This window comes from Bombus huntii, chromosome 1 (assembly GCF_024542735.1).
Source record: "Bombus huntii isolate Logan2020A chromosome 1, iyBomHunt1.1, whole genome shotgun sequence".
Classification (NCBI taxonomy): Eukaryota; Metazoa; Arthropoda; class Insecta; order Hymenoptera; family Apidae; genus Bombus; species Bombus huntii.
In genome coordinates this window covers 2490848-2518574 of record NC_066238.1, presented here as the reverse complement: position 1 = coordinate 2518574, position 27727 = coordinate 2490848, and the positions used below count along the sequence as shown (strand labels likewise).

General features: G+C 38.7%; 1 protein-coding gene and 1 long non-coding RNA gene across 13 annotated transcripts in view; one reads left to right on the top strand and one right to left on the bottom strand.

The window, feature by feature from the left end:
* Positions 1-27727, top strand: part of LOC126871333 (titin) — a 147873-nt gene that overhangs the window by 71438 nt on the left and 48708 nt on the right. For 6 of the 12 annotated variants that reach the window (XR_007691624.1, XM_050630050.1, XM_050630012.1 and 3 more), the window contains 15 exons: positions 8862-13597; positions 14732-16784; positions 17378-18150; positions 18773-19232; positions 20028-20128; positions 20212-20309; positions 20737-20957; positions 21677-21751; positions 23830-23934; positions 24394-24582; positions 24828-25038; positions 25126-25195; positions 25510-26397; positions 26795-26861; positions 27362-27415. Coding sequence is in view for 11 of the 12 variants with exons in the window: in XM_050630050.1 (XP_050486007.1) it covers positions 8862-13597; positions 14732-16784; positions 17378-18150; positions 18773-19232; positions 20028-20128; positions 20212-20309; positions 20737-20957; positions 21677-21751; positions 23830-23934; positions 24394-24582; positions 24828-25038; positions 25126-25195; positions 25510-26397; positions 26795-26861; positions 27362-27415 (10101 nt within the window). In the remaining variant the exon portion in view is untranslated. Of the gene's footprint in view, positions 1-459; positions 3835-8861; positions 13598-14731; positions 16785-17377; positions 18151-18772; positions 19233-20027; positions 20129-20211; positions 20310-20736; positions 20958-21676; positions 21752-23829; positions 23935-24393; positions 24583-24827; positions 25039-25125; positions 25196-25509; positions 26398-26794; positions 26862-26961; positions 27260-27361; positions 27416-27727 lie in introns of those variants that run through there. The other 6 variants (XM_050630067.1, XM_050630058.1, XM_050630040.1 and 3 more) reach the window with 6 other exon arrangements.
* Positions 3744-8855, bottom strand: LOC126872633 (uncharacterized). The gene is made up of 2 exons (XR_007692075.1): positions 4333-8855; positions 3744-3939 (listed from the first exon to the last, which is right to left on the bottom strand). It is a non-coding gene; the product is annotated as an uncharacterized LOC126872633 (long non-coding RNA).

Here is a 27727-nt window from a genome sequence, read left to right as displayed (position 1 = left end):
CTTTCGTGGCAGAAGTTTAACTTTAGTTCGTGGCACTGCACTTTATTTATCGACCTTTCAACACGTTCGCCGTGAGCCTCGATCTCTGTCGACCCGTTGCTTTCCGATACAACATCGTATTACAAATGTCACTGAGACTGGAATTCCAAATTGGAAATGTTGTCATTTTTGCGAAACTTTTACAATTACGCGAGGTTCAAAATATGGAATGACCGCTTTTAATGAGTTTACGGTTATGGACATATAGATATAGATATGTTCACGGCAACTGCGATGTTTGTATTGAATTATTCGATATTTCTCGATATTTAATTGCGAGATATATAGTTTGTGTTAAATTTATTGAAATCTCCTCTTCTATCGGTGGAAAGTATTAAAACGTTAAATTTTTTTATTATTTGTCCAATAAGACCGTTCCGAGACACTGCTTGCTTCTTCGTATGTTTCATATGCAATTAGGTTAACGAGTCGAAATCCAATCGGCGGCGAACGTGTAACATTCGAGAATTGTTTGAAAGAAGGTCGAGGAGAAGTAACATATTCAAAGGATCCAACTGTGTAGAAGATAATTTATCAGGGAAATGGATATTGAGGAGTGGTTATAATTTATTAAATATCTAATTCGCTGTTACAATAACATACAAGGATATAAGATTTCTCTAAACAATCGTATATCTTGCGAAAACATACTACGATTGTGAAAACTTTCCAGTTACAACGTAATCTTAATAAATTGGCGAGGCAATAAATTTCCCACAATTTCAAGTTTCTCCCAAAAAAGAAATTCCATTCCGAAGAAATATATATCGTTTCATTGATAAACAAATGAAAATACACTTTAGTCGGAAATGTTTGACATCCACCGTGTATCTAATACAATTAAGCAAGCACAACAAAACAATACAGAACTTCATTATACTCTCAATACGATTCAGACCAGAGAATTCTTTTTATATCGTAAAATCTCAACGATTTCCGGCAATTATCATAATACTGCGAACAATCATCCCCCCATTAAATCCTTCGAATTACGCTTAAAAAGTAGAACGAACGCGTAACTTGAGCATCAGCGTGACTCGAAACAAAAGAGTTTTTCCGGCGTTCCGATGCGTGCGTAGCGTAGCGCTCGATGCTTGGCGTATGGAACGGTGAGGTTCTCGCGTTCTCCAGCCGTTCTCCAGCGCGTCTCGGCTCTCGCGAGAGGAATCATCGTCGCGTTACTTGACCGGTCTCCGCTCGACACCGTTACGATCCGGCGACCTGACGCAAAATTAGACCGTGAATCCGGCCTGTTCGTCGTACCAGCCGTTTGATTAATCGCGAGGACGGTACTTGGTCCGAGACGAGTCATCGTAATTAAACGATGCGTTACGTTCGCCAACGTGTGGCTGGTGAAATACGGCGGGTCGTAACGTTTTCATCGATCAAACGATATCGCGTGTCTCGAAAACTTTAATTGGTAGCTTGGAGACAATGTAACGACCACGGCGTGCAAACGTTGATCGCAAAGAGAAAGGACGTACGAAAAGCAAAGCTGGCACGTTAACGTCGACCATAAATAAGGTTCGCGTTAGATTCGAGCTAGCTGGGTAAGGAGCAAGAAAATTTATTACCGTACCGTGCACGGATTTATTTCAAGCGTGTGTACGATCCTCCTATGAGATCAGAGCTATTAAACCGCTTTGCGACAGGTAATTACGGACCCCTGCTGTGTCCTAATGAATTCGAGATGCCGAAATAACGCGTGTCCGCTCGACAACGAGAAAATAAGAACGATGATCGTGTAACGATTGTAACATTCGTCCCTGCAGCACCCTGTCTTCACATACCCTTTTATCCCGTTTCTTTGCCTATATATATATAATCCCATCGATACGCTATACCAGGCAACTGTATATCCCATTAATAAAAACGAATCAGAACGGAATATAAATCTAAATTGTCGTAGAATATAATTCTGTCAATCTACTCCGGACAAGCTCAAACTTACCATACGATGTCGAAACGTATCGCTTTATCCGCCTAACGTCTACTTCCAACAAGTTCAAACTTACGACAGAAAATATGGAAAAATATCATTTTATTTGAAACGAGTTCGAACCTGTCGCGTCAGAAAGTTAGCAGAAAAAGATTCTCGGAATAAATAACAGGAGACCATGGTTTCTTACGAAAACGAAAATCAGTGGGCTGTACAGTATCCCGCTATAGTATTCCAGGCTTGAAAAAACAAATTCCATTCCCGTTTACACCAAACATCCCCAAAGCACGCGTCGTATCGACGATCCACGACCGAAGGCGATCCTTCTAGAAGAGGAGACGTATTCGTGCGCACGAAGCTTCAGCTTCTCGTTCGCCTGACAACGACCTTGAATCGGCGACCACCTGAAGCATCAAGAAGACAACTGCCAACGGCTAGTCTACACGGGACGCGGAGAAAAAGAGCGCGCGCTGATTCATCGATGCGTGCGCGTTCGGCTCTTCTTTTCCGTGGCCTCACACCTCTTCGCGTTCACGCTGCCCCCAGCTGCCATTTCTCGTCGGTTCGTCGACGGTTGTCCGCCGTGCCAGGCTTTAAAGGAGGGAGACGAAGCCTGACTATTTCGGCCAACCCAGCTGCCCTGGTGATTCAGCCCCGCTAGAAATAATACGGGGGAGCGAGCGCGTGTCAGCGCACTCTGGAAGGCGGGAAGGAATTATTTCTGGTAAATTCGCGGCGCTCGTGGCCCGATCGCGTATACGAGGGAGGTCCAAACCCGATGCAACCGAGAGAAACGTCTCGATTCCTCTTGCTCGTCGAGGGAAGCGGAGAGACGGACGTTGGGACATCGTGACGAAGCGGCCAACCGTCTGCTCGCTCCAACTGGCTTCGATTTAAGTGGAATTCCACTTGCTGCAATCTTTCGATGCTCTCTAGTTGAATTATGTTTGTTGTTGTAGTTGGTGAACTGCGAATGTTTTAAAGGAACCAGCCCTGAATAGAATTTAACGGAATTAAAGCAACGAGATTTAGAGAAAGAATCTTATCTTCTGTATATTATAAATACTTTATTTCAGATATTTTCTATACTTTTGTATATTATGTTGTTTTCTGTACATTTTTTTGTATTTCAATGAACGCCAAACCAGTGAATATTCGCAGTTTAGTAATTACAGTATCGATCGTAAAGTCTCATTGATCTGTAGAAATCTGTTCGTTTCTGGATTTTTATTGGATCTTCTTTTAAAAGAAGAATATACAGTTTCAAGATAGTTCAATTCTGATCTTATTTTGTAATGTTACAACGACTGATTGTAAAATCTCATTGATCGATAGGAGTTTGTTGAGTTTCGAATTTGTATCTAATCTTCTTGGTTTTGTTTGAGAGGAATATCAAATAAAATTTCTTTGTATTATCGTAACCATCGACTGTGAAATTTTGTTAATTTATATAGATGTTTTCAATTTTGAGCTCACGCTCGATCTTCATTTGTTTTATACGAGAAACATGAGAATGTTTAAGATTGTTTAACTTCGATTTTCCGTCGTATTATTCTAATCGCTGCTCGATAAGAATCTGTTCGGTTTTAAACTTGTGTTAAAGCGATCAAACTCTTGTATATGTGAGAGATAACGTGAGATAAATTCGAATTAAACAAAAAATGATGTATAAGAGCGAGAGGCCGAATGAAGAGAAAAAAGAAGAAGATACGAAACGGATGAATTAGCGTGAGCGAGGGAAAGAAGAAGGTCAGGGACAACCACGTCTCGCTAAACGTTGATTTTATTTTTATTTTTGTACATGACCACTCCAATCGTCCGTGATTCATCGAATAAATTTTGTGTGTCATCCATTAGATCCTAGTGTGTATCACTGTATCCGTTCTCACATGTATCCGAGAAACGAGACTCGCCACGATAAACAACGCTTTGTCTTGTTCACCACAGGTGAATCATCACCGCTAAAAAAGAAAAGAAGAATCATACTGATCGTTATCTCGTACAAACATGGTACGTGAGTCTCGTGTCTCGAAAAAAATATATGAATCACTAAAACTGGCAAGAAATGTATTTGTAATCGTCCAACAATAGAAACGAAACTCATATTTATACCGAATAAATGATTAATTACGTTCGATAATAAATCAAACTGAACATAAAAAGAATATATCAACGATTCACTGTAACGACCACCGAAGAAAAACGTAAAAACTATATATTTCCACCGACGAGTCTGTCACTTCGATCAAGCACCACAAAGATTGTATTATAACCAACCACACGAATTTTATTCAAATTTTCGCACCAACGCTCACCGAGAATTTATCTTTCAAAAAATATATATATCACACTACCTTCGCGACGTTCAACTTCGATAAAAGATCACACGTGTCCAGTTCAATCGCGGCTGCACTTCTATCGAACTAGCATTCGACATTGTCGCAAACAAAGCGATGCAGTCCGATCGAAGGCAGCCAACTGTCAAACACCACGTTGGTCAGCGATTAATCACGAAACTGGTCAGAAAATATCACCGTTATGCGTACCGTTCGAAGCACCGCTTAAATATCACTTGAATATCACTTAAATGTCACTTGATGTCCCTGCCAAGAGAAATTGACGAAGCGTGGAAACGGAGATTGCCGTAGCAGAATAAGATCCAGAGAAAGACGTTTCGTTCTGGCCAGCTTCATCGTCTCCGGCTTCCAGTGGATGACTATTAAGGCTAGACTAAGCTTGGGGTAGAGATGTGCGTAGTGGCGTCAGACACGAGTTTCCCCACCACGATTCGTCGGCGTCCGACACTGAAAGTATTCGGTGCATGCATCACCGTTGCCCCCTCTACGACGGGTCGCGTTCGGGTTTTTCATTTTGAGTGGGAAACTGTGCGTGCGACCGCCGCCTCCGTTACCTCCTTCTCTAGAATAATGACCCGCCGCCAGGTTATTAGCGAGCTTAGAACGCTAGACGGGGCTTCCGCGTTGCAACTCCTCCGCGCGACGTCCACGTCTACCGCAGGAAGTCGTCGAAGCGATGAACACGATATTTGGTTAAGACGTTGAAGAAAATTTATCGAGTCTTCTCTTCGAGATAGGAATCTTTAAGCAGAAATTTTAGAGAGTCGTGGAGTGTCGCGGCGATTGACGATTGAGGATTTTGAAATGACGAGGAAATTGGGGTTGGGATTGAGACGATGATGGATCGGCGAATTTCGAGGCGATGCTTGGGAATTTGAGATGAAAAATTTGTCAAAGGAGAGTGGAATTTTGAATATTAATAGCTTCGAGGAAATTATGAAGAGATGATCGAACCGTCGACGATAATTGAGAATTTTGAAACGACGAGGAGATCGACATTGCGATTGAATTGTCGATCGGGGGAATTTTGAAACGATGGTCGGTGAATTTGAGATGCAAAATTTATCGGCGAGGAAGGATTTTTTGATATTTCAGAGGAAATCGTTGCGGGATTGCAAATGTTGGGACTGTTGGTCGGAGGATTTTCAAAATGATAGAATTCTCGGTAATTAAAGAGGAATTTTGAACCGATGAGATTTGTTAGAAACTATTAAGAGAAAGGATTAGAAAATTCTTTCTGAAGAATTTTTTAGAGAATCGTCGATGTCGAGATTATTAGTCGGAGAAACTTTGAAATGATAATCAACAGATTCGAGATAGAAAATTCGTAGGTAAAGACGACGTTTTGTTACTTTTGAAAAAAATTTCTCAAGAAATTGAAATACTTGATCCTATCAATTTTAAATCGATAGACTACGAATTTGAGATAAGATATTCGTTGACGTAATGAGAAGATTTTTTAATAGTCTGAAGGAAGTCGTCAGAGAATTGCAAATATTAAAACTATCGATAGTAATCAGGAATTTTTGAATAATTCTGACCGACGTTAGGCTGCTCAATCTTGTACCTGTGTCATAAACATTTGACATATAATAATTCGCTATAGATTTGCTTCATGCTTTTGACTTATTGAACTTTAGACTTACATTGTCTGCATCTCATACAAAGTTTATTTGAATCTTCTTTTTCCATTTTATTCTGCGAAGTGCTTATAAGGAATCTCTTCAAATCAAATTTATATTTATTTAAAATAAAACGATTGCAATAAATGATACAAACGAGTTTAAAATGAAAGCCGCTATAAGAAGGGGAATTTTTAATTTGTTAACGAATTTTTAATTTGTTACTAAGACTTGAGACGTGTCATTTATCATTGCAATTACAAATTTGATGGAACAGAAAAATTTATTAATAGAACATATTAAACAAATAATAATATACAAATACGAATAACGCTGTAATAAAAAAAACATAAATTAATTAATAATACGCATTCATACTATAGCTTTTACCTTTGTAAATTTATAACTATTTGTACGATCACTTTCCCAAATATTATTTTATTCGATATCGTTTATTCTAAACGATCGGTTAAACTGCAGTCACATCTGTCACGTTTATTATGATTAATTTCTTCGACAAAAGAACCTATCTCCGTTTCTGTCTTATTCCAATTATTCACTTCACGGGTGAGTCCACGATTAACAGAATCGACTTAAAAATATATCTGAAAAAAACAGTGAAACGGCGAAAAAGTTTCATTTGGAATCTGGATAGTCGATGACGAATCATCTGTTTCATGTCGTGTTTAAAAATAAACTCACGCGAAGTTTAAAGACGAGCGTGTTGCACGCTTTCGTTGATATTACGCTAAAATCCCCCGCTGAGAATGAAAAAGAAATCAAAAGTAAGCAACGTCTGCAGAAGGCGTTTTAACACTCGAGAAATCATTTAATCCTTTTCTCCGAGAAATAACGACCGCATAATTTAACATCTTAATTTTGTACTTAAAAAAAAAAAAAAAAATTGAGGGAAGAGGAAAACAAAAAAAAAAGACGATTTTCGTAAGAAAACAATCTCGGCAATTTTTTAATAAAATTTATTGAACTATGATGTTAAAGAAACTACGATGTCGTAAATTGTTTCTCGCGTTACGTAAAGAAACCTTGTGTTTACACATTCGAAATGGAAGATCGAGGAATCGGCTGTGATTTATTTTTAAAATAAATCCTGCTTCATCGCGATTATTATTTCACGTCCGAATATTAACAATCCGAATAACTTTGGTTTCCGAAGGACGATCCACTGGCGATCTGCCTTGATTTCTCTTTTGCGAGGTCGACTTGGCCCAACTCCACCGGTCGTCCATCCAAAATTGCGAAACATAAATTTTCAAGTGCATTTACACGCGTTCGAATCCTCGGATGAATATCTATAAAAACACCGGATATTGTCGTGAACGTTTCACGGTATGATTAATTAGACAGGCCATTTATCGTGTTTTGTAAGCAACTCAAATGTCGTCACGTATTGTTTATATAATTGCCATGTAACGAAATATTTATGTTTGTTTACTGCTGAAACATTGTTCGTTTCTTGATTTCCCACGATCAAACACAATACAAAATCTCTCTCTCTCTCTCTCTTTCTCTCTCTCTCTCTCTCTGTTCATCATTTGCTATAGTCACGAGTAATTATTAAAAATATCTTCGGTTAGGATTGTGTTGTTTTGGCATGTTACTGCCCTGACACACCGCAAATGACGGCACAAATGTTCCTAATATCGAGACACAACGAGAGATCAGATACCGAGGATAAATTACTTTGGACTGTTTTAACTTACGCATTGTGTTTCATTTGATCTTGGACGTCTTTGAACTTCGTAGAGTATCGAAGATATTTTAACACTTGTCAGTACGAATTAGAGAACTTTATTCCACGTGTGACACATGTCGCGTTTAGATATACGTATAATATATATATAATTATTATTTTATTTTTACTATTTGAAATTACATTCTTGTGCACGGATATCGAAACACATACTTATGGATAGATTTAAGAAGATGAATTTTTAATTTCTTAACGCACATTGTATATGTCTTTCCAATTTACTTTTGAAACCACGAATTGTTTAATTTCAATATAATAATATATTTGTAACGTGAAAAGATTAAAAGGAATATTTTAAGGTTGAACAATTTTTATGGCATCGCGATTTTTCGAATCTTTAATTTTATCGCCAGAAGGGCGATCTTAGCGTGTTACGAAAAAGAACTGAATTGATCTATAAAAAATTCATCAGGAAGGAAGTCATTTTTATTTTAGAGTGTAATTAGAAATTAAAGCGAAAAGTCTGCATCATGTGAAAAATCCTTACTCATTATAATAGGATTCCATTTATCTGAGCTTTGTTTACGTGTTATTTAAATGTGAATGCCTATTTTTGAAATGAAAAATTCTAACTATGTTTGAGAATCACAAAAAGTCTGATTATTAAAGTAGAAGTTTGAAAAGTTACAATACAATAACTTTATTTTCATATAGGAAAAGAGTTTTTCAGCTATTTTTATTAATTATTATTTTAAATAAAAATGAAATTCTTATTATTGTTTTCCAATGATTTTCACAAGAGACCATCCCAAAATCTTCCCTTAATCGCCATTTTGACAATAAATATTCCACCGTATTTAAAAACCTTTATTTCTAGTAGTATTTCTAGAAGCATTCGACCCTGAACTGACTCAGATAAATAGAATTTCATTCTACTGATGTCAAACACCTACTAAACAACAGTAACAATAGCAATGGAATACAAACATAAATTATTCTGCAGCTACCCAAGTACTATCATAGTTGAGCATGCACTAATATCGTTACTACTCACCTAAAACATACATCATCCCACGTACCAGTTGCCAGCTTGTTTTTAGCATGATTCGGAGCTTCCTTCCGTGTGAGCGATGATTCAACGATGTCATCCTGAAACGAGATTTAAAATTACTCTGGCACGTGTACCATTGCAGAGAGAAAAGGAGCGTATTACGAAGTTCCTGCAGAAACGGGACCAGGCGCGAAAACCGGCGTGAAACCATCGATAGGTCTTGGTACGGGCAAGGACATTGTCCTTGAACCGTTACCCTTAGACGAGAATGGATTGCCACTTGAAATACCTTTACAACCAGGGGATGAATCGTTACCTTGGAGAAAGGGGCGAGTTCATCATCGACCTCGACTTGGCGACGTGACGCCATGGCGAAAAGAGAAACCGAAATCTCGTGACACATCTTTGGACAAATTACAAGGGACAGAGTCCCAAGTTAAGCCTTGGACCGAAGAAGCTATAGTATTAAAGAAAACTCCACAGATACCTCGCGAAACACCGAAAGAAAAATTAGAGGAAGTTGAATTAAAACCAGCGAAAATCGAGAAAAAAGAAATTAGAAGAGCTAGCCTGGAAGCTGTTGACTTGAAACATGTTACGAAAGAAGTAACGAAAGATGTGAGAACTGAAGAGAAGATTGCTCGACTGGAAGAGACTACAGCAGAGACCTACGTGGAAGAAGAGGACTCTAGATTTATTAAAACCACGAAGAAAGTGGACGAAACTGTTCAAAAGAGAAAGGAAGAGACTAAACCTTGGACCGAAGAGAAGGTTACGTTGAAGAAAGCGAAACCTGACAGGAAAGAGATTCCTAGAGAGACTATAGAACCTGTGGAACTGAAACCTTCGCGGATCGTTAAGAAGGATATTGAGAAACCTAGTTTGGAAAAAGTAGATCTGAAACCTGTTCCCACAACTGTGACTGAGAAAGTTACTGAAGAAATTATTTCGAAAACTGATTACCTTGAACAAGAAGATACGTCCATGTTGGACGTGTCCAAAACCGAAGAGGTCAGAAAAATAAAGAAGGAGAAAATTGAAGAGAAGGTAGAACAGGCAAAGCCATGGACAGAAGAAAAGATCACCTTGAAGAAATCTAAACCTATAAGGAAAGAAGTTGAGAAAGAAACTATAGAGACTGTGGAACTGAAACCATCCAAGGTGGAGAAACTTCCGATTCGAAAGCCGAGTGTGGAGAAGGTGGACTTGAAGCCTATTCCAACGACAGTGACTGAGAAAGTCACTGAGAAAATCACTGAAAAGACTGAATACCTTGAACAGGAAGACACTTCTTTATTAGACGTATCGAAGACTGAAGAACTGAAGAAATTGAGGAAAGAGAAGATAGAAGAGAAGCCAGAAGGGCCTAAACCTTGGACCGAAGAGAAAGTGACGTTGAAGAAAGCGAAACCTGTGAAGAAAGAGGTTGAAAAGGAAACTATAGAAACGGTAGAGTTGAAACCATCAAAGATTATAAAATCTGCGGTACGAAAAGAAAGTCTGGAAACAGTGGATCTTAAATCAGTCACGAAAGAAATCACAGAGAAGACAGTGAAAGAAGTCGTACACAAAACTGATTACGTAGAACAGGAAGACACGACGTTGCTTGATGTTACCAAAGACACTCGAGTGAAGAAACTCAGAAAAGAGTCGATTTCAACGGAGAAGGTTGAGCAACTTAAACCTTGGACTGATGAGAAGATAACTTTGAAGAGAACTAAACCTGACAAGAAAGAAATACCCAAAGAACAAATAGAGACAGTAGAATTAAAACCATCCAGACCAGAAAAGGGAGAAATTGAGAAACCAAGTCTTGAAGCAGTGGATTTGAAACCAATTCCCAAGAAGAAAGTAAAAGAAGTATCTAAAAAGCCTGAAAGAAAAGACGTGCTCACTGAAGAGGAAGACACGACCCTTCTTCAAGTCTCCAAAGACACAGAAACTACGGTCAAAGTTGATAAACAGGTCAAGAAGATAGAAGAAGTTGAAAAGAAACCGGAAACTAAACCTTGGACTGAGGAGAAAATAACTTTGAAGAAGACTAAAGTTGAGCAAAGAGAAATTCGTAGAGAAAGTCTGGAAGAAGTCACGCTGAAACCGACGAAAACGGAGAAGAGAGAAATTAAGAAGGAAACTTTAGACAAAGTAGATTTGCAGAAGGTGACAGATAAGACACAATTCATCGAAGAAGAAGATACAAAGCTATTAAAGATCGACAAAGAAGAGAAAGTTGAGGAAGAGAAGACAGAAAAAGTAAAAACTTGGAGAAAAGAAAGGAAACCAAAAGAAAAAGCACCATACCAGGAAGAAGAAGATAAAACGATCTTGGATGTGAAGAAAGATATCGAGTCTGAGGAAAAACTGAAAGAAGTGCCAGTTCCTTGGGCCAGAGGTAAAAAGAAACCTACAGAAAAGATTCCTTATCACGAAGAAGAGGATACTACTCTTCTCGACGTCGAAAAGACTGAAAAGACGACTGAAAAACAGGCAAAAGAAGAAATGCCGGTGCCATGGATACGAGGGAAGAAGCCGAAGGAAGAGAAGCCGGAAGTTCCGCAAAAAGTTCAGCCTGAAGAAGAAGTGCCTGTTCCATGGGTACGAGGAAAGAAGCTGAAGGAAGAGAAGCCGGACGTTCTGCAGAAAGTTCAGCCTGAAGAAGAAGTACCTGTTCCATGGATACGAGGAAAGAAACAGAAGGAAGAGAAGCCAGAAATTCCGCAAAAACTTCATCCAGAAGTTCAACCTGAAGAGAAACCAGAGGAAGAAGAAGAGAAACTGGAAAAGGTCCCATGGCTTCGAGATAAGAAGGTTCCACGGAAGATACCGGAAAGGAAAGAAGAACAGGTTGAAGATATTAGATCAGTTGTATTGAAACCTACCAGACGTGAACGTGTACCAGAAGAACAGGAGAAACCGGAAGAAGTGAAGCTGAAGCCTGTCAAACGCATTCCAATTGAAGAAGAAAAGAAGGAAGAAGTGCAACTGAAACCCATTCCGAAACGAAAGCCCGAAGAAAAGCCGAAAGAAGAGATCAAATTGAAGCCATTCCAAAAACCGAAACCCGAAGAGGAGGAACGAGAGAAACCAGAACTGAAACCACTTGAAAAACTTGAATCTGACGCCCCAAAAGAAGAGGAAGTGCAGGTAAAACCGATCAAACCGAAAGAAGAAGAAATAAAAGAAATTGAAGAAACGACATGGCATAGAAAAGCGAAGCCCAAGAAACCGGTAGTTTCTGAAGAAAAAGACGTTGCGAAGGAAATAAAAGAGGCCGAAACTGAAGACTTTACAGCGGTTGTATTAAAACCTACGAGAAAAGAGAGGAAGCCAGAAGAAAAGGTAGAAACAGAGGAAGTAACTTTGAAACCGATTCAGAAAATCCCCAAAGAGAAAGAAACACCTGAAGAAATAACGCTCAAACCAATGGAGAAGCCTAAAGCAGTTGAGAATGGAGAAGTTTTGGGAAAGAAGGCTGAATTGCAATGGCAACCTGGAAAGAAACCAGCTAAAAAGATAGTAGCAGAGGAGGTGAAACCAGAAGAATTGACATTGAAACCTGTCAAGCGACTTCCTAAGGAAGAAGTGGAGAAGGAAGAAGTTACTTTGAAACCTATTAAGAAAGAGAAACCAGAAGAAGAAAAACCAGAAGTTACGTTAAAACCTGTTAGGCGCCTTCCCAAGCAAGAGGAGGAAAAACCGGAAGAAGTGACATTAAAACCTGTCAAGCGTCTTCCCAAGGAAGAAGTGGAGAAGGAAGAAGTTACTCTGAAACCAATTAAGAAAGAGAAACCAGAGGAGGAAAAACCTGAAGTTAAATTGAAACCTGTTAGGCGACTTCCCAAACAAGAGGAGGAAAAACCGGAAGAAGTGACGTTGAAACCTGCCAAGCGTCTTCCCAAGGAAGAAGTGGAGAAGGAAGAAGTTACTCTGAAACCAATTCAAAAAGAGAAACCAGAAGAAGAAAAACCAGAAGTTACGTTAAAACCTGTTAGGCGCCTTCCCAAGCAAGAGGAGGAAAAACCGGAAGAAGTGACATTGAAACCTGTCAAGCGTCTTCCCAAGGAAGAAGTGGAGAAGGAAGAAGTTACTCTGAAACCAATTAAGAAAGAGAAACCAGAGGAGGAAAAACCAGAAGTTACGTTAAAACCTGTTAGGCGCCTTCCCAAGCAAGAGGAGGAAAAACCGGAAGAAGTGACATTGAAACCTGTCAAGCGTCTTCCCAAGGAAGAAGTGGAGAAGGAAGAAGTTACTCTGAAACCAATTAAGAAAGAGAAACCAGAGGAGGAAAAACCAGAAGTTAAATTGAAACCTGTTAGGCGACTTCCCAAGCAAGAAGAAGAAAAACCGGAAGAAGTGACATTGAAACCTGCCAAGCATCTTCCCAAGGAAGAAGTGGAGAAGGAAGAAGTTACTCTGAAACCAATTAAGAAAGAGAAACCAGAGGAGGAAAAACCAGAAGTTAAATTGAAACCTGTTAGGCGACTTCCCAAGCAAGAGGAGGAAAAACCGGAAGAAGTGATGTTGAAACCTGTCAAGCGTCTTCCCAAGGAAGAAGTGGAGAAGGAAGAAGTTACTCTAAAACCAATTCAGAAAGAGAAACCAGAAGAAGAAAAACCAGAAGTTACGTTAAAACCTGTTAGGCGCCTTCCCAAGCAAGAGGAGGAAAAACCGGAAGAAGTGACATTGAAACCTGTCAAGCGTCTTCCCAAGGAAGAGGCGGAAAAGGAAGAAGTTACTTTAAAACCAATTAAGAAGGAAAAACCTGAAGAAGAAAAACCAGAAGTTACGTTAAAACCTGTTAAGCGACTTCCCAAGGAAGTAGAGGAGAAGCCAGAAGAAGTGACATTGAAACCTGTCAAGCGTCTTCCCAAGGAAGAAGTAGAGAAGAAAGAAGTTACTTTGAAACCAATTAAGAAGGAGAAACCTGAAGAAGAAAAACCAGAAGTTACATTAAAACCTGTTAAGCGACTTCCCAAGGAAGTAGAGGAGAAGCCAGAAGAAGTGACATTGAAACCTGTCAAGCGTCTTCCCAAGGAAGAAGTAGAGAAGGAAGAAGTTACTTTGAAACCAATTAAGAAGGAGAAACCTGAAGAAGAAAAACCAGAAGTTACATTAAAACCTGTTAAGCAACTTCCCAAGGGAATAGAGGAGAAGCCAGAAGAAGTGACATTGAAACCTGTCAAGCGTCTTCCCAAGGAAGAAGTAGAGAAGGAAGAAGTTACTTTAAAACCAATTAAGAAGGAGAAACCTGAAGAAGAAAAACCAGAAGTTACGTTAAAACCTGTTAAGCGACTTCCCAAGGAAGTAGAGGAGAAGTCAGAAGAAGTGACATTGAAACCTGTCAAGCGTCTTCCCAAGGAAGAGGCGGAAAAGGAAGAAGTTACTCTGAAACCAATTAAGAAAGAGAAACCTGAAGAAGAAAAGCCAGAAGTTACATTAAAACCTGTTAAGCGACTTCCCAAGGAAGTAGAGGAGAAGCCAGAAGAAGTGACATTGAAACCTGTCAAGCGTCTTCCCAAGGAAGAGGCGGAAAAGGAAGAAGTTACTCTGAAACCAATTAAGAAAGAGAAACCTGAAGAAGAAAAGCCAGAAGTTACATTAAAACCTGTTAAGCGACTTCCCAAGGAAGTAGAGGAGAAGCCAGAAGAAGTGACATTGAAACCTGTCAAGCGTCTTCCCAAGGAAGAGGCGGAAAAGGAAGAAGTTACTCTGAAACCAATTAAGAAAGAGAAACCTGAAGAAGAAAAGCCAGAAGTTACATTAAAACCTGTTAAGCGACTTCCCAAGGAAGTAGAGGAGAAGCCAGAAGAAGTGACATTGAAACCTGTCAAGCGTCTTCCCAAGGAAGAGGCGGAAAAGGAAGAAGTTACTCTGAAACCAATTAAGAAAGAGAAACCTGAAGAAGAAAAGCCAGAAGTTACATTAAAACCTGTTAGGCGCCTTCCCAAGCAAGAGGAGGAAAAACCGGAAGAAGTGACATTGAAACCTGCCAAGCGTCTTCCCAAGGAAGAGGTGGAGAAGGAAGAAGTTACTCTGAAACCAATTAAGAAAGAGAAACCAGAGGAGGAAAAACCTGAAGTTACATTAAAACCTGTTAAGCGACTTCCCAAGGAAGTAGAGGAGAAGCCAGAAGAAGTGACATTGAAACCTGTCAAGCGTCTTCCCAAGGAAGAGGCGGAGAAGGAAGAAGTTACTCTGAAACCAATTAAGAAAGAGAAACCAGAGGAGGAAAAACCTGAAGTTACATTAAAACCTGTTAAGCGACTTCCCAAGGAAGTAGAGGAGAAGCCAGAAGAAGTGACATTGAAACCTGTCAAGCGTCTTCCCAAGGAAGAGGCGGAAAAGGAAGAAGTTACTCTGAAACCAATTAAGAAAGAGAAACCAGAGGAGGAAAAACCTGAAGTTAAATTGAAACCTGTCAAGCATTTGAAGAAACCAGAAGAAGAAAAGCCTGAAGAGATAACATTGAAGCCAGTTAAACGACTTCCTAAGGAAGAAGTGGAGAAGGAAGAAGTTACTTTGAAACCAATTAAGAAGGAGAAACCAGAGGAGGAAAAACCAGAAGTTACGTTAAAACCTGTTAAGCGACTTCCCAAGGAAGTAGAGGAGAAGCCAGAAGAAGTTACTTTAAAGCCCGTCAAGCGTCTTCCGAAGGATGAGAAGAAACCAGAAGAAGTTACTTTGAAACCTATAGAAAAAGAGAAGCCGGAAGAAGAAAAGAAGCTAGAAGTTAAGCTGAAACCAGGCAAACCTATCGAGAAACCAGAAGAGGAGAAACCGGAGGAAGTGAAATTAAAACCGGTTCCGAAGCCAGTCCCTGAAAAAGTCGAAGAGAAACCTAAAGAAGAGGAAAAACCTGAATCCATATTACCATGGCGCGTTGGCAAAAAGGCGAAGAAGGTCGTCGATTTCCGAGAAGAAGTCACAGTCGTACCGATCGATCAAGAGAAAGTGGTCTCGGAGGAAACAACGGTCGTGGAACAGAAAGTGGAAGCTAAAGAGATGACCCAAGTGGTGGTTAAAGAGATCGAAGAACATAAACCTGTAGAAGCGCCCGTAATTCCCTGGAGGGCACCGAAGAAAGAAATGGTGAAAGAAGTCGTCGAAGAAAAAGTCGAAATTGTAGAGATCAAACCTGAAGTGGTACACAAAGAAGATACAGTAATCGAAGAGGTTGTTGAAACAGAAGTCTCTAGGATAAAGAAACGACGTCCAAAGAAACCGGAAGAAGAGAAGGAAGTAGTCGAATTGAAACCAGTCGAGAAACACGAAGAATTCATTGAAAAAGTAGAGGAAGTGGTTCTTAAACCAGTCAAGAAAGAAAAGGTAGAAGTAGTAGAAGAGAAAGATGAGGTTCGTCTTAGACCAATACCCAAGAAGCCACAGGAAAAGGAAGTACCCGAAGAGGTAACTCTGAAACCTATCAAAAAGGAGAAACCCGAAGAGAAACCTAAGGAAGAAAAAATACCAGAATTGAAACCAGTGAAATTAGAGAAACCAAAAGAGATAGAAGAGAAGGAAGAAACAGTGGCTAAAATACCATGGAGGAAACCTAAAAAGAAACCAGAAGAGGTACCTGTACCTGTTCCTATAGAAAAGGCAGAAGTGATCGATGAAACTGTTACCGTAGAAGAGGTTAGAGTGGAGGAAAAAGTAAAAGATGTGGTCACGAAAGATGTAGTCGAGGTCGAAACAAAGATCAAAGAAGAAAAAGTGGAGGATCGTAAGAGCAGACGCAAGCAGCGTACGCAAGTAGAAATATCCATCACGGACAAAGACAAAAAGATCGCTCCGAGGTTCATTCAGAAGCTACAACCCGTTATCGCGCAACCAGAAACAACCGCAGAATTCACATGTACAGTGTTCGGCAGTCCATTCCCCGAAATTACCTGGTACAGAAACGAGCAGGAGCTTCACGCCAGTGAGAAGTATATAATGACCATCTACGAAACGACAGCCTCGTTGGAGATAACTAAGGTGAAAGAAGAGGATGCCGGCATGTATTCTTGCAGAGCGTCAAATCCCGCTGGAGTAGCCACGTCCACCGTGAATCTCGTGATATTCGGTACTAGATCTGTGTGTTGTGACGTCTGTGTGATCGTTTTCCTTCAATTTTTTATGGCTTATGGAATTAACGAGTTTTTACAAATGGCTTACGACTCTATGGATTTATGAAATTTCTTGGCAAACGTGTGAACGATGCTTTCTACCTGTGTTTCTTTGTTGTTACTGTGTGTTTTTCTTATTTCTATAGGGTAATGTAGATACACTTAATTGAAAGGGAAGCAATTTTTTATAAATCACATATAACCTATAAGAATATATATACAAATTTTTAAAAGTTTGTATTTTATGTTTCAGAAATTTTACTGTTTGCTTTTTTATTTAATTTTAGCGATCGGCAAGCCTGTTCGCTTTACGTTCAAAAAAAGCCATTATTTTTATTAATAATTATTCTTGAATATTTCAATTATTAATGAAAATAATGATAATTATAATTATATACATCCGAGTATTTTAACGAAATTAAAATTCTATGCTCGTTGCGTACAATCTACGCTATTATGCAGATGTGTTTTGCATGAAGTTTTACAGTATCGTCGCGTGATCGTTCCACTTTACAATTACCATAAACTCATACGACGTTCTATTTCACAGAAAAAGAGGAAGAAGGCGTAGCGCCACACTTCGCAACACCTATTAAGCCTCTCATGGTGGAAGAGCACAAACCAGCTCTACTTGAATGTGTGGTCACTGGAACACCGGTGCCGGAAGTAAAATGGTATCGCGGAGAGCAAGAACTGAAACCTCAAAAGGGTAGAGAAATCACCTTCAATCCTGAAACCGGTGAAGCAAAATTGCACATATTGGAGCCAATGAAAGAGGACGAGACGATTTATCGCGTTCGAGCTGTGAATAAATTCGGTCGAGCCGAATGCAGAGCTAATTTGGTGATCGGTACCGCGGTGAGGGTCACTAAACCGGAAGTTCTAAGAGCACCAAAGATCACCAGGCCTTTACCAGCCTTGGTAGCCGAACTTGGAAAACCTCTAACTTTGTCAGCCGATTTCGAGAGCAAACCAACGCCAAAAGTGAAATGGTTCCGCAATGGAACTGAAATTGTCCCATCTGACAAACGGGTGATAAATATTTATGAAACTACCACTGAATTATATATTCCTGAGGTGACGAAGAAAGATGGCGGGAAATACGAGGTTAGAGTTCAAAATCCTGTTGGAGAGGCGAGAAGTTCGGGCTCTGTTACGGTGAAAGAACGCGAGGACAAGACAGACGAAGTGAAAGCTCCGAGGTTTATCGAGCCGCTACAACCACAGATTGTCGCCGAAGGAGAGGTCGTGATCATGGAAACACGTGTTGAATCCTATCCGACAGCCTCCTTCCAGTGGTTCCACGAAACTCGTCCTCTGGAGGTACTTCAGCTTTCTACTTTCGTATTTATCCATTTTCCTGTTTCTCCTTATATTTTTTTCTGCGTTTGTATTTTTTAACATTTACACACTTGTTTCTCTGCTTATATTTTCAAATTCATTTTCCACATCCTTTGACTTCTCTTCGAGGCTTTCGTATCATTCTGAGAATCTTAGTAACAGCTAACTACATCTCTCATTAAATAACGAGACACTTGTACCAAAAATTCAGAATACATACGCTGGAAACTACTTATCTATAACGAAAATTCTAAAAAATTACAAATAGACGATGATTTCTATCAAGAATTCCAAACGTTTGCACTTAAAGTTAAGACAAGAACGTTTGAAAATCACAAATAAAAGACAATTTGCACTTGGAATCCTCAGAAAAATGTTTGCATCGAAAATCCAACAGAAATCATTAAAAGTCAGCGAATAAAGGACAATTTGCATTTAGAATTCTAAAATATCCTCGTCAGAAGTTAATCATAGGAGAAACCCTCGAACATCGCAAATAATAAACAATTTGTGTTTAAAGATTTAAAATATCTACACTGGAAATTAACAATACCAGAGACTCTTGAGAATTACGAAGATAATAATTTGTGAATTTCTATTGCAGTCCACGCCACAGGTAAGGATTGTGACGCAAGAGAACAGATCGATCCTCATGATCAAGGAGATCAAGCCCGAGTTCGCGGGCACGTACACCTGTCGCGCCGAAAACGTTGGCGGATCAGTCACCTGTACGGCGACGATAAATGTGTTGGAGACACCGTGGGAAGAAACCGTTGAGCTTGTTTCACCGACGTTTGTTAAAAGATTGTCACCGGTCAGGGTCATGGACGGTGAAAGCGCAAACCTGACGTGCATCGTCCATGGGAAACCTACGCCTAAAGTGGAATGGTACCACGACAACAAACCTATCAAAGAGGGCAAAGAGATTACTATTATACAAGACACGGAAGGTGTGTGCAGTTTGGCCATAACTGAAGTATTCCCTGAAGATGCCGGAGAATACACTTGTCGTGCCGTGAATCCTGTTGGCGAGGCCGTTTGCATGACGTCGCTTATCGTGGAAGGTAATGAATTTTATCGTGTATTTAATTATTGTTGTTTGTAAATAATAATAGAGATGATTAAATTCGAGATGATAAATAAGATTTTGAGAAAATGTAGGGGAAATTTATGAGACAGTTTTGTACAGACAAATTAATACGTAGAAATATAAACTTAATGGTAATACTAAAAGTGACAATTTGAAAGAATTTGATAATAGTTTATGTGTCGAATAATAAAATTATGGCTGAGGAGCTTTTATTATACAGGATGGTTGGTAACTGGTGGTATAGGCGGAAAGGGGGTGATTCTATGCGAAAAAGAAGTCGAAAATATAGAATAAAAATTTTTCGTTTGAGACTTTGTTTTCGAGAAAATCGACTTTGAATTTTCGCTTGGTACGCGTGCGGTACGTTATAACGGATCTCACTGTAGATCGTTGTCTCGATGAAAAAATTAAAAAAAAAAATTTTTTATTCTATATTTTCCATTTCTTTTTTCGCGTAGAATCACCCCCTTTCCGCTTGTACCACCAGTTACCAACCACCCTGTATATTGAATTGTTATGGTTGAACAAATGACATTTATTTAAATTTGGTACGGAACGTGTGGTGAGAAAATTTTGCACAGCAGATTGTAAAATAATATCAAATATAATGATATAAAAAGAAATAATATAAATTAATAAAAATAATACTATTTAAGTTTGATATAAAAGATAGTATTACAAGAATATGAAAAATCAAGATGAAATGTTTTATGAAATGTACATTTCAGAAAACTATAATCCGATTTTTATAATATTTTTCCCTTCGTAGCATACGAGTACGTACCAGATTCGGAGATCGCATCCTCGATCGTTGCGACGTCTCTTACTACAGGGCAGAGTGGTTCGGAAGAGGATCTCTTATCTCCCAAGGTACCTACAGAAAAATCACTTTTCATAAATTTCGATTTTTCTATAAATACGTATCATTTTTCAATTTAATTCTTTTTTTTTAGGAAACTCCCTTGTTCGACACGGACACAGAGGAATCTGCGCCGGAGATAATAAAGAAACTTCCTCAGTTAATTCCTACCAAAGTCGGAGAGTTAACCAGGTAAAAAGATGATGTTGCAAACATTTAGGAAAACTTTCACGCGTATGCGAACCCGTGGAAGATAATCAAATGAAAATCAAAGAAATCCAGCTATATTTTACGCTATATCTATTGGGTTGGCAACTAAGTGATTACGGATTTTATCATTAGATAGTAATAACAAAAACCGCAATCACTTAGTTAACAATCCAATAAGTAGAATGTTACTTTCGAATCAGACAAAGCTGATTCTTTCGACTAAACACTAATGGCTAATTTAATTTATCTAATATATCTAATATGTGTATATTATAACGTATAATATATCTAATAATTATACTAATATCATCGATAATTTCTTATGGATAAAGCTGAGAATTTTATTAAATCAAATCTAGCTATTTTCAATCATTTTTATCAATTTTTATTGTGTTCTACTTTTTCATAGACTGGAAGTGAAGGTCAAGGGAAAACCGAAACCAGAAGGAAAATGGTACAAGCAAGGCCAGGAGATCATGCCGTCCGAAGAATTCCAAATCGAGGAATTCGACGATGGCACGTCGATACTGACGATAGCCGAAACATATCCCGACGACACGGGTGAGATTGTGTTCGAAGTACACAATCCACTCGGCGTATCGACCACGATGACGTACCTGTCTGTAGAAGGTAACGATTCGTTCATCCTGAACGAAGAAGCAATTTTCGAAAGTTGTAGAAGCTTCGCTAATCTGCTTGATACGAGTTCTTTTCAGCTACGCTCTTCTTCGATTGGATTCAACAGCGAAAATCTCCCAATGCTCTCCCTGTATCTCCCTCATAAATATTATGTCTCAAAACTCACACTGAACACGCACATCCTATCACTTTTATACACTTTTTTTATATTCTTTCATTTAGCGTTCTGCCAGCTACTCGGACCCTTTGAGTTCCATCCATTGGCTCTCGAATTTTTATGTGAAAATGATCATGAGATTCCTAATTTGGTATTAATCCGCAGATTAATTTGAACAACTCTTGTAGCGAAATTTCCTAATTTTATGATTGCAGAGAAGAAAAAAATACTAAAATAAAAAATTTCTAAATCACCAAATCTTTTAAACTTCTAAATATCTAAAATGTCAAATCTCTAAATTTCTAAATGTCGAAATTTTCAAACTTCTGAAAATTACAAATTGCAACACGTGCTTTCCAAAATTCTCGCGTTCAGATTTTCCCATTAAAAAGGTTGCAAACAATTTCACGAAATGATTCGAAAGCCAAGAAGCGGAAAAGAATGCTTTGATCTAAAATGCAAAGGCTTAAAAAGAATTATCAGGTCGCTTGGAAGATGGGACTGAAAGGGTCGAAGATGCGAATACATCGCTAATAATCCCTCGATTCCTTAGGAATCCTCGGAACAAAGGAGTACAGGAAACCATCATGGGTGGCCGAAATGGAGGAGATGCAAGAAGCTCTGAGAGGTAAGAGTCGTCGGTCACAGGCGATCGATTGCATGCTGAGTGAAGCAGAGTGCAGCTTTTCGACGGATAGCCTGGACGATCGCGCCATTAGGGACGAAGGTTCTCAAAGAGATAGCTCGACGATGATCAGCGAATTCTCTTCCACAAGAACTCTAATGAACATCGACGACGAAGGTAAGAGGTGTTTCGAGGAGGAAGATTCTTCTCAGAAAGGATTCTTCTTGTCCAGAAGATTCTCCGACTCCACAGAGATCGAACAAGAGATTACTAGTACAAAATATTCTTGGGAGATGAATATTACTCAGAGAGGAACGATTTTGGATCAAAATATCGAAAATAGCTGTGAATCTAAATCTAATGACAAATACGAGATTAGATACGAACAAAAAAGTATGGATAAAAAGATGAAAGGTGAAAGGTTAAGTAAAGTGGTGAAGAAAAAGAAATCGGAGAGTTTGGAGGAGAAAACCGTGACGAAAAGGAGCGCGGAGACGAAATCGCTTTCGACGACTGTTTCAATGAAAAGTAGACGAGATGGAAGTAGCACGAGTAAATCTTCTAATATGCAGAAGGTGAAATTGTCGAAGCCTTTGACGTTGGAAAAGTCGACCTCGCCAATAAGGGGAACGATCGTGACGACCGTGAAAGCTAGATCTCCGTCTCCGGTCCGAGCAAAGTGTTCAAAGATCAACGAATCCATGTCGAGCGAGAAGCTGAGGAAAGCAACAGGTAAATCGAACTCTCCTTCGCCTACGAGATTGGAAAAATCAAAAGCAATGAAATCCGCCGATAAATTAGTTGCGGTAAAACTGGGCAAAAGTGTTAAATTGAAAGAAGAGACTCATGCTTTTGATACGACTAGTAATGACGAAACAATAAATAAAACCACACCGAATATCGATAAGATATCGGTAGAGAAAGACGAGTCTAAAATGGAGTCATTAAGAACGCAAAGGAAAAAGAAGATCGTATTGGACTTCGACGAGTTTCCACCTCCGAGAACTGAGAAAAGGAGCCACGTTCACTCTGAACATTTGAACGTTCCAGAAACTGGCGTCTATCTGTCGCCTATCGAGGAGAACAGCGAAGCTTCGACCGGAAGTGGGCAAAATAAATTCGCTACCGAGCATTATGGCGCTGGAAAGATGATGGAAACTACGTTGGAATATGACCACGCGAGGAAATATCATACTTATCCAAAATCTAGAATTCCAGTAGCAAGATGGTCGAAAGAACGTCGTTTTGGCAACTTGATGATGGATCCAAAGATGTACCCTTTGGAACCGAGAGAAATTGATTTGGAAGCTTTTCAACAATTGCATACAGCAGATAGTCAAGAAGAGTTGCAAGAATTTTTGTTGTTGGAGAGTCAATGCAGTGGAAACCTTGGATTAGCTGGAAACATGTCGACGTCCGAGGTTTCATGCAGTGAACATCACAGTGAGGATGAAAGAGGCACCATGTCAGGTATTCTTGTTGATCGAATTACTAACAATATAGCTACAGGCCGATTTACGTAACAATTGAAACAAGTCAATAGTCCATTTTTGACTAAAGTTAGAAGAAAAAACTCGAGGAAAAAGATGAATCATTTCAAGAGATTTTTTGAGAAGACATACATTTTTTTGCACAGATACAATCATTTGTATAAAAAAATTCTACATAAAAATATATTAAGATAACACGGTCCGAAATTGATCAGTTTAAAACTTGAAAGTTAAAAAATGTTTTACCTTTAATATCGAAACTTTAATATCTTCTTTTTCTTCTAATATTTTCCTTGAATGTTAATCAACGAAGAGATATGACTCGTTTGAGTTGCACGAATCGCCTTGTATAATAAGATTAATTATTTCTTATGCTTTTCATAAAATTGTTGTTTCGCATGGATTTTCTTTGTGTACGAGTGTTTTGTCCTTTTCTCGTTCGGCTAACCAGATTACTGACATCGGGGTCACGCTAGTCGCACAATCACCAATCAAGAGATCAGGTAAACTGTTTATTAAAGATTTTTGTTTTATAGACTTTTCTCTTGTTCCCATTGGATAGTTATCACAATTTACGTGTCCTGGTTTTAGCCACGCAATCTGTACCACGATTCATCCAAGAGATAACCGACGTTTATGCGAGGGAAGGTGAAACCGCGGTGTTTGAATGCGTATACTCTGGCAATCCTGCTCCAGGTATTTTACAACTTTTAATAATCATCACAAATAATTACTATATGAGCCATGCAGAAGATTATAATCAAGGGCAATCTATTTTTGAAACAGGAAATACCAGTTGCTTTGATACTAAAATTGAGAAATTTTTAAAAAACAGAGTTGATCAATTTGAGTTCTGAATAGCTCGTATACCAATACGAGGAAAACATATGAAATTGCAATCGTTCAATTGTTGTTAGATTTTACATGCTCATATCAGATCAGTTCACAAATTGTACGAATCATTTAAAATTAAAACGTTACTATTAAGATTGAAGAGAATTTCGTAAGATAATGGCAAACACATTGTAAAGTGGAATAAATTAAAATTAGCTATTTTTTAATGTTATTGTTGCAGCCAAAAATAAATATAAATTTACAAACTGATTCGATAGAATGTTAATTATAAATTCGATTTCATTATTTTTTCATTTTTAGACGTTGTATGGTACAAGAATGACAAGTTGGTCTCCAATACCCAGAACGTGAAAGTTCGTATCTCCGATGAAGAGAAAAAGACATCGCTAACGATTAAACACGCGACCGAAGAAGACGATGCTACTTATGTGTGCAAAGCTACCAGTGAGATAGGTTTGGCAACGACGAAAGCTAAACTACGCGTAACAGGTACCATTTCTTTTTTAATCTACCAGACTATATATATGTTATTCACGTTTAAACATTAAAAACTTGTACGTCATTTAAATAATATTGTGAGAAAATTGAAGGAAAATTTATAAGGAATTTTAAAGGAGGTAGTGCATGAAAATATAAAGTTAATGATAATTTTATACCGTTAATTAAAAATTAACTATATTAAAATTTGTATATAATTAATTGAAAGTGGAATATCGTACGAATTCTTCCTTCAGATGTAACGGGTAAGACAACATTCTTTGACGAAGAAGAGGTGGTCGAAGAACAGGTGACTGAAGTCAAACCTAAGGAGAAACCGAAAAAGAAGAAGCCAGAGTTGAAGAAGGCTAAAGAGACGAAAGAGAAGGTGAAGACTGAACGTGTGAAGATAGACAAGAAGGAAGTGCGCAAAGAGAAGCTGGTTCCTAAAGAACAGCCAGAGGAAAAGTCAGTAGAATTAGTAGTTAAATATGTGTTAATAATAAACGTTTTATATATGAAGAGATATAATTATAATGGAAATTTTACGTTTAGGAAAATTGTCGACGTTGAAGAGACTCAGGTACTCGAAACGACAGAGATTATTGAAGAACAACCAACAGAGGTAAATACAACAATTAAATATATATACAATTACCTTAGATGGTATAGAAAATTTTTAAACAATTTACGCCTAATGGAATTGTACTTAAATTTCAATAATTTAACAAGTACAATCTTAATTTAGATAAAAAAGATCTGAAAGCTATAATCCAAGATATACCAAATAACAAATATATTAAATGCATTATATCACTATAAATAATATTAACAGCTACCATTAATTATTGTGCTCCATAGTCAACTAAAATGTTACTAAAGGATAAATTTGCGTTCAATTAATGCTCATAGATTAAAGGTTAACATTCCATTTCATAGATATCACGAGCAAAGAAAGTGGTGCCGATCCAAGAGCCGCTAGTGACGGAAGCAACCGCGTCGCTGAAGAAGATCGACGATCAGAAGGCGCGCGAAATGGTACCAAAGCCTGAGGAACGTGCGAAACGGGTGGTGGAGGAGCGCGAAGGTGTAGTGGTCGTCTCAGAAGTGGCCACGGAAGACATAGCGCAAGATTTCACAGTGGAATCGGTGGTCGATCGCGCTAAAATCACGTCGGAAACCTTGCAAACCGTCTCTGTATCAGAGGTGCACACTGAAGCTGGTGTCCAAGAGATGAAACGAATCGAGGCCAAACAACGAAAAGCAAAGAAAACAGTGGTAACCGAAGAAGAAATATTCGAAGAGAAGCCCAGAGAAGTAATCACGGAGGAAAAACCGAAAAAGAAGAAGAAAGACAAGATAAAGGTGAAAGAAGAAGTGACCATCGAGGAAATCGTAGAAAGACAAAGAGAGAATATCGCGAGAGAGGTGGAGGAAATTATGGAGATGCTTCACGCGAAAGAATTTGGACCTGGCGAAGCTCCTCTTCGAGAATTGGCTACTATCGGCTTCTTGGTGCGCCAAGGTGTCTCCGTGAACGAAATAAACGAGAGTCTGTACAGGACGGACAATTTCCCTGCGTTGAAAACCCCCGAGGCTCAGAATGCGCTGGTTCAATTAGTGGAACGAGAAGGTCATGGTCCATTGATCACGCAGGTTCTGACGGAAGAAACGACCACCGACGAAAGTGTAGTGGCCGCTACCGTTGGCTTCCGTGCTTTTATGAGGATGATCGAGCTGCAACACGTTACCGTGGAGGAAGTGCTCACGCACTTTGCTCCTGAGGACTTCCGGCCGCGTGCTTGGGAGGTTACAGAAGCTACGGAAGTAAGGATTGATTTTCTACTTCTTTCTAGCCCTGCTATGTGCTTCGAATTATTTTTGATCCAATCGTATTTGTCTGTTTTAAAAAACTTATTGAAATTATTTTCGAATCTGATTTGTGGTATTCAATTTCGAGTTTCAATCTTGAGTCGTAGTATTTTCTTAAATTCGAGGGTTGGAGCAAGGTTAGAAATATGAAGTAGAATGATCAAAAAGTCGAGTTTTCTTTCCATAGGAATTTTTTATCTTTTGCTTCAATTTTTAGTTACTATCTATTTGTATTATGTTATCGATATATCTGCTATATATCATAGGTTTTCTAAAAGACAACTTATATACGATTATTGTGAGATTTATATAAAATTCGAACTGGAAACATACTAAGAATAATTCTTCACAGGTTGAAACGGAGGGACGAGTTACGGAACGAGTAGATATGATCCACAAAATGGAGGTCCATTTCATGGGTAAGTGGAGAATACGGTGTGAGGTTTGAAATATGAAAAAAAGAGACATAAAAATATTCATATACCACGAACAATGCAATGTTACAAAACGATGTTGTAGATCGTCTTTTTCTACTTAATACATTAAATATCTTACGTTTTGGTGTGTGCTTGCGTGGCTGCCTATACACTTTACGAGTGTACATTTTTCTTACGTTTTTAATATTTGTATATAGTCCGCGGCTTCACGACTACATATATACATAAGCTCGAGTAAGCATGCGTTTTATTCAATTTTTTTTCTTTTTGTATATAATTCAATAACAAAAAGATTTCCTTCGTCACACGTTTTTTGTACGTCATGTATTGTACATTTCAAGTATCAAATAAAAGTGATTCTTTTGCCATGTGCCATAATATCCCTGTGTGTTTTTCTTTTTTCTTCGAGTGTTTTGCTCTTCGTACTGATCTCCTTCTCCCAGAGTTCCCACGAAAGAAACGAATGGATTTTCTGATTGCAGAGAGGAGGGACGAAAGAAAAGCCGTCCGCGCGCAGGATATTCGTGACATAAAAGGTTTGAAGCAACGAGTTCTCAGTGCATGGGATATACATTCGTACAATTCGCCATTCGACTCACGAATGGACAGCATCATTAATATTATTTACTTCTCATTTCTTCGACGCAAAGATTTCAGTGTCCGGACAGTCGACACCACATCGACATTCCAATTCTACTTTTTTCAATTCTTTATCGTACTTTTCTTAAATCTTAAGCAGTCCTCAGTAGTTCCTTGCAGAGCTAATTTTCTAAGCCTGAGTTTACATTTATTTTTATGTTTCTATTTCACTTCAAGTATGTCGAATATGGTCAATGAAGAAGATGTAG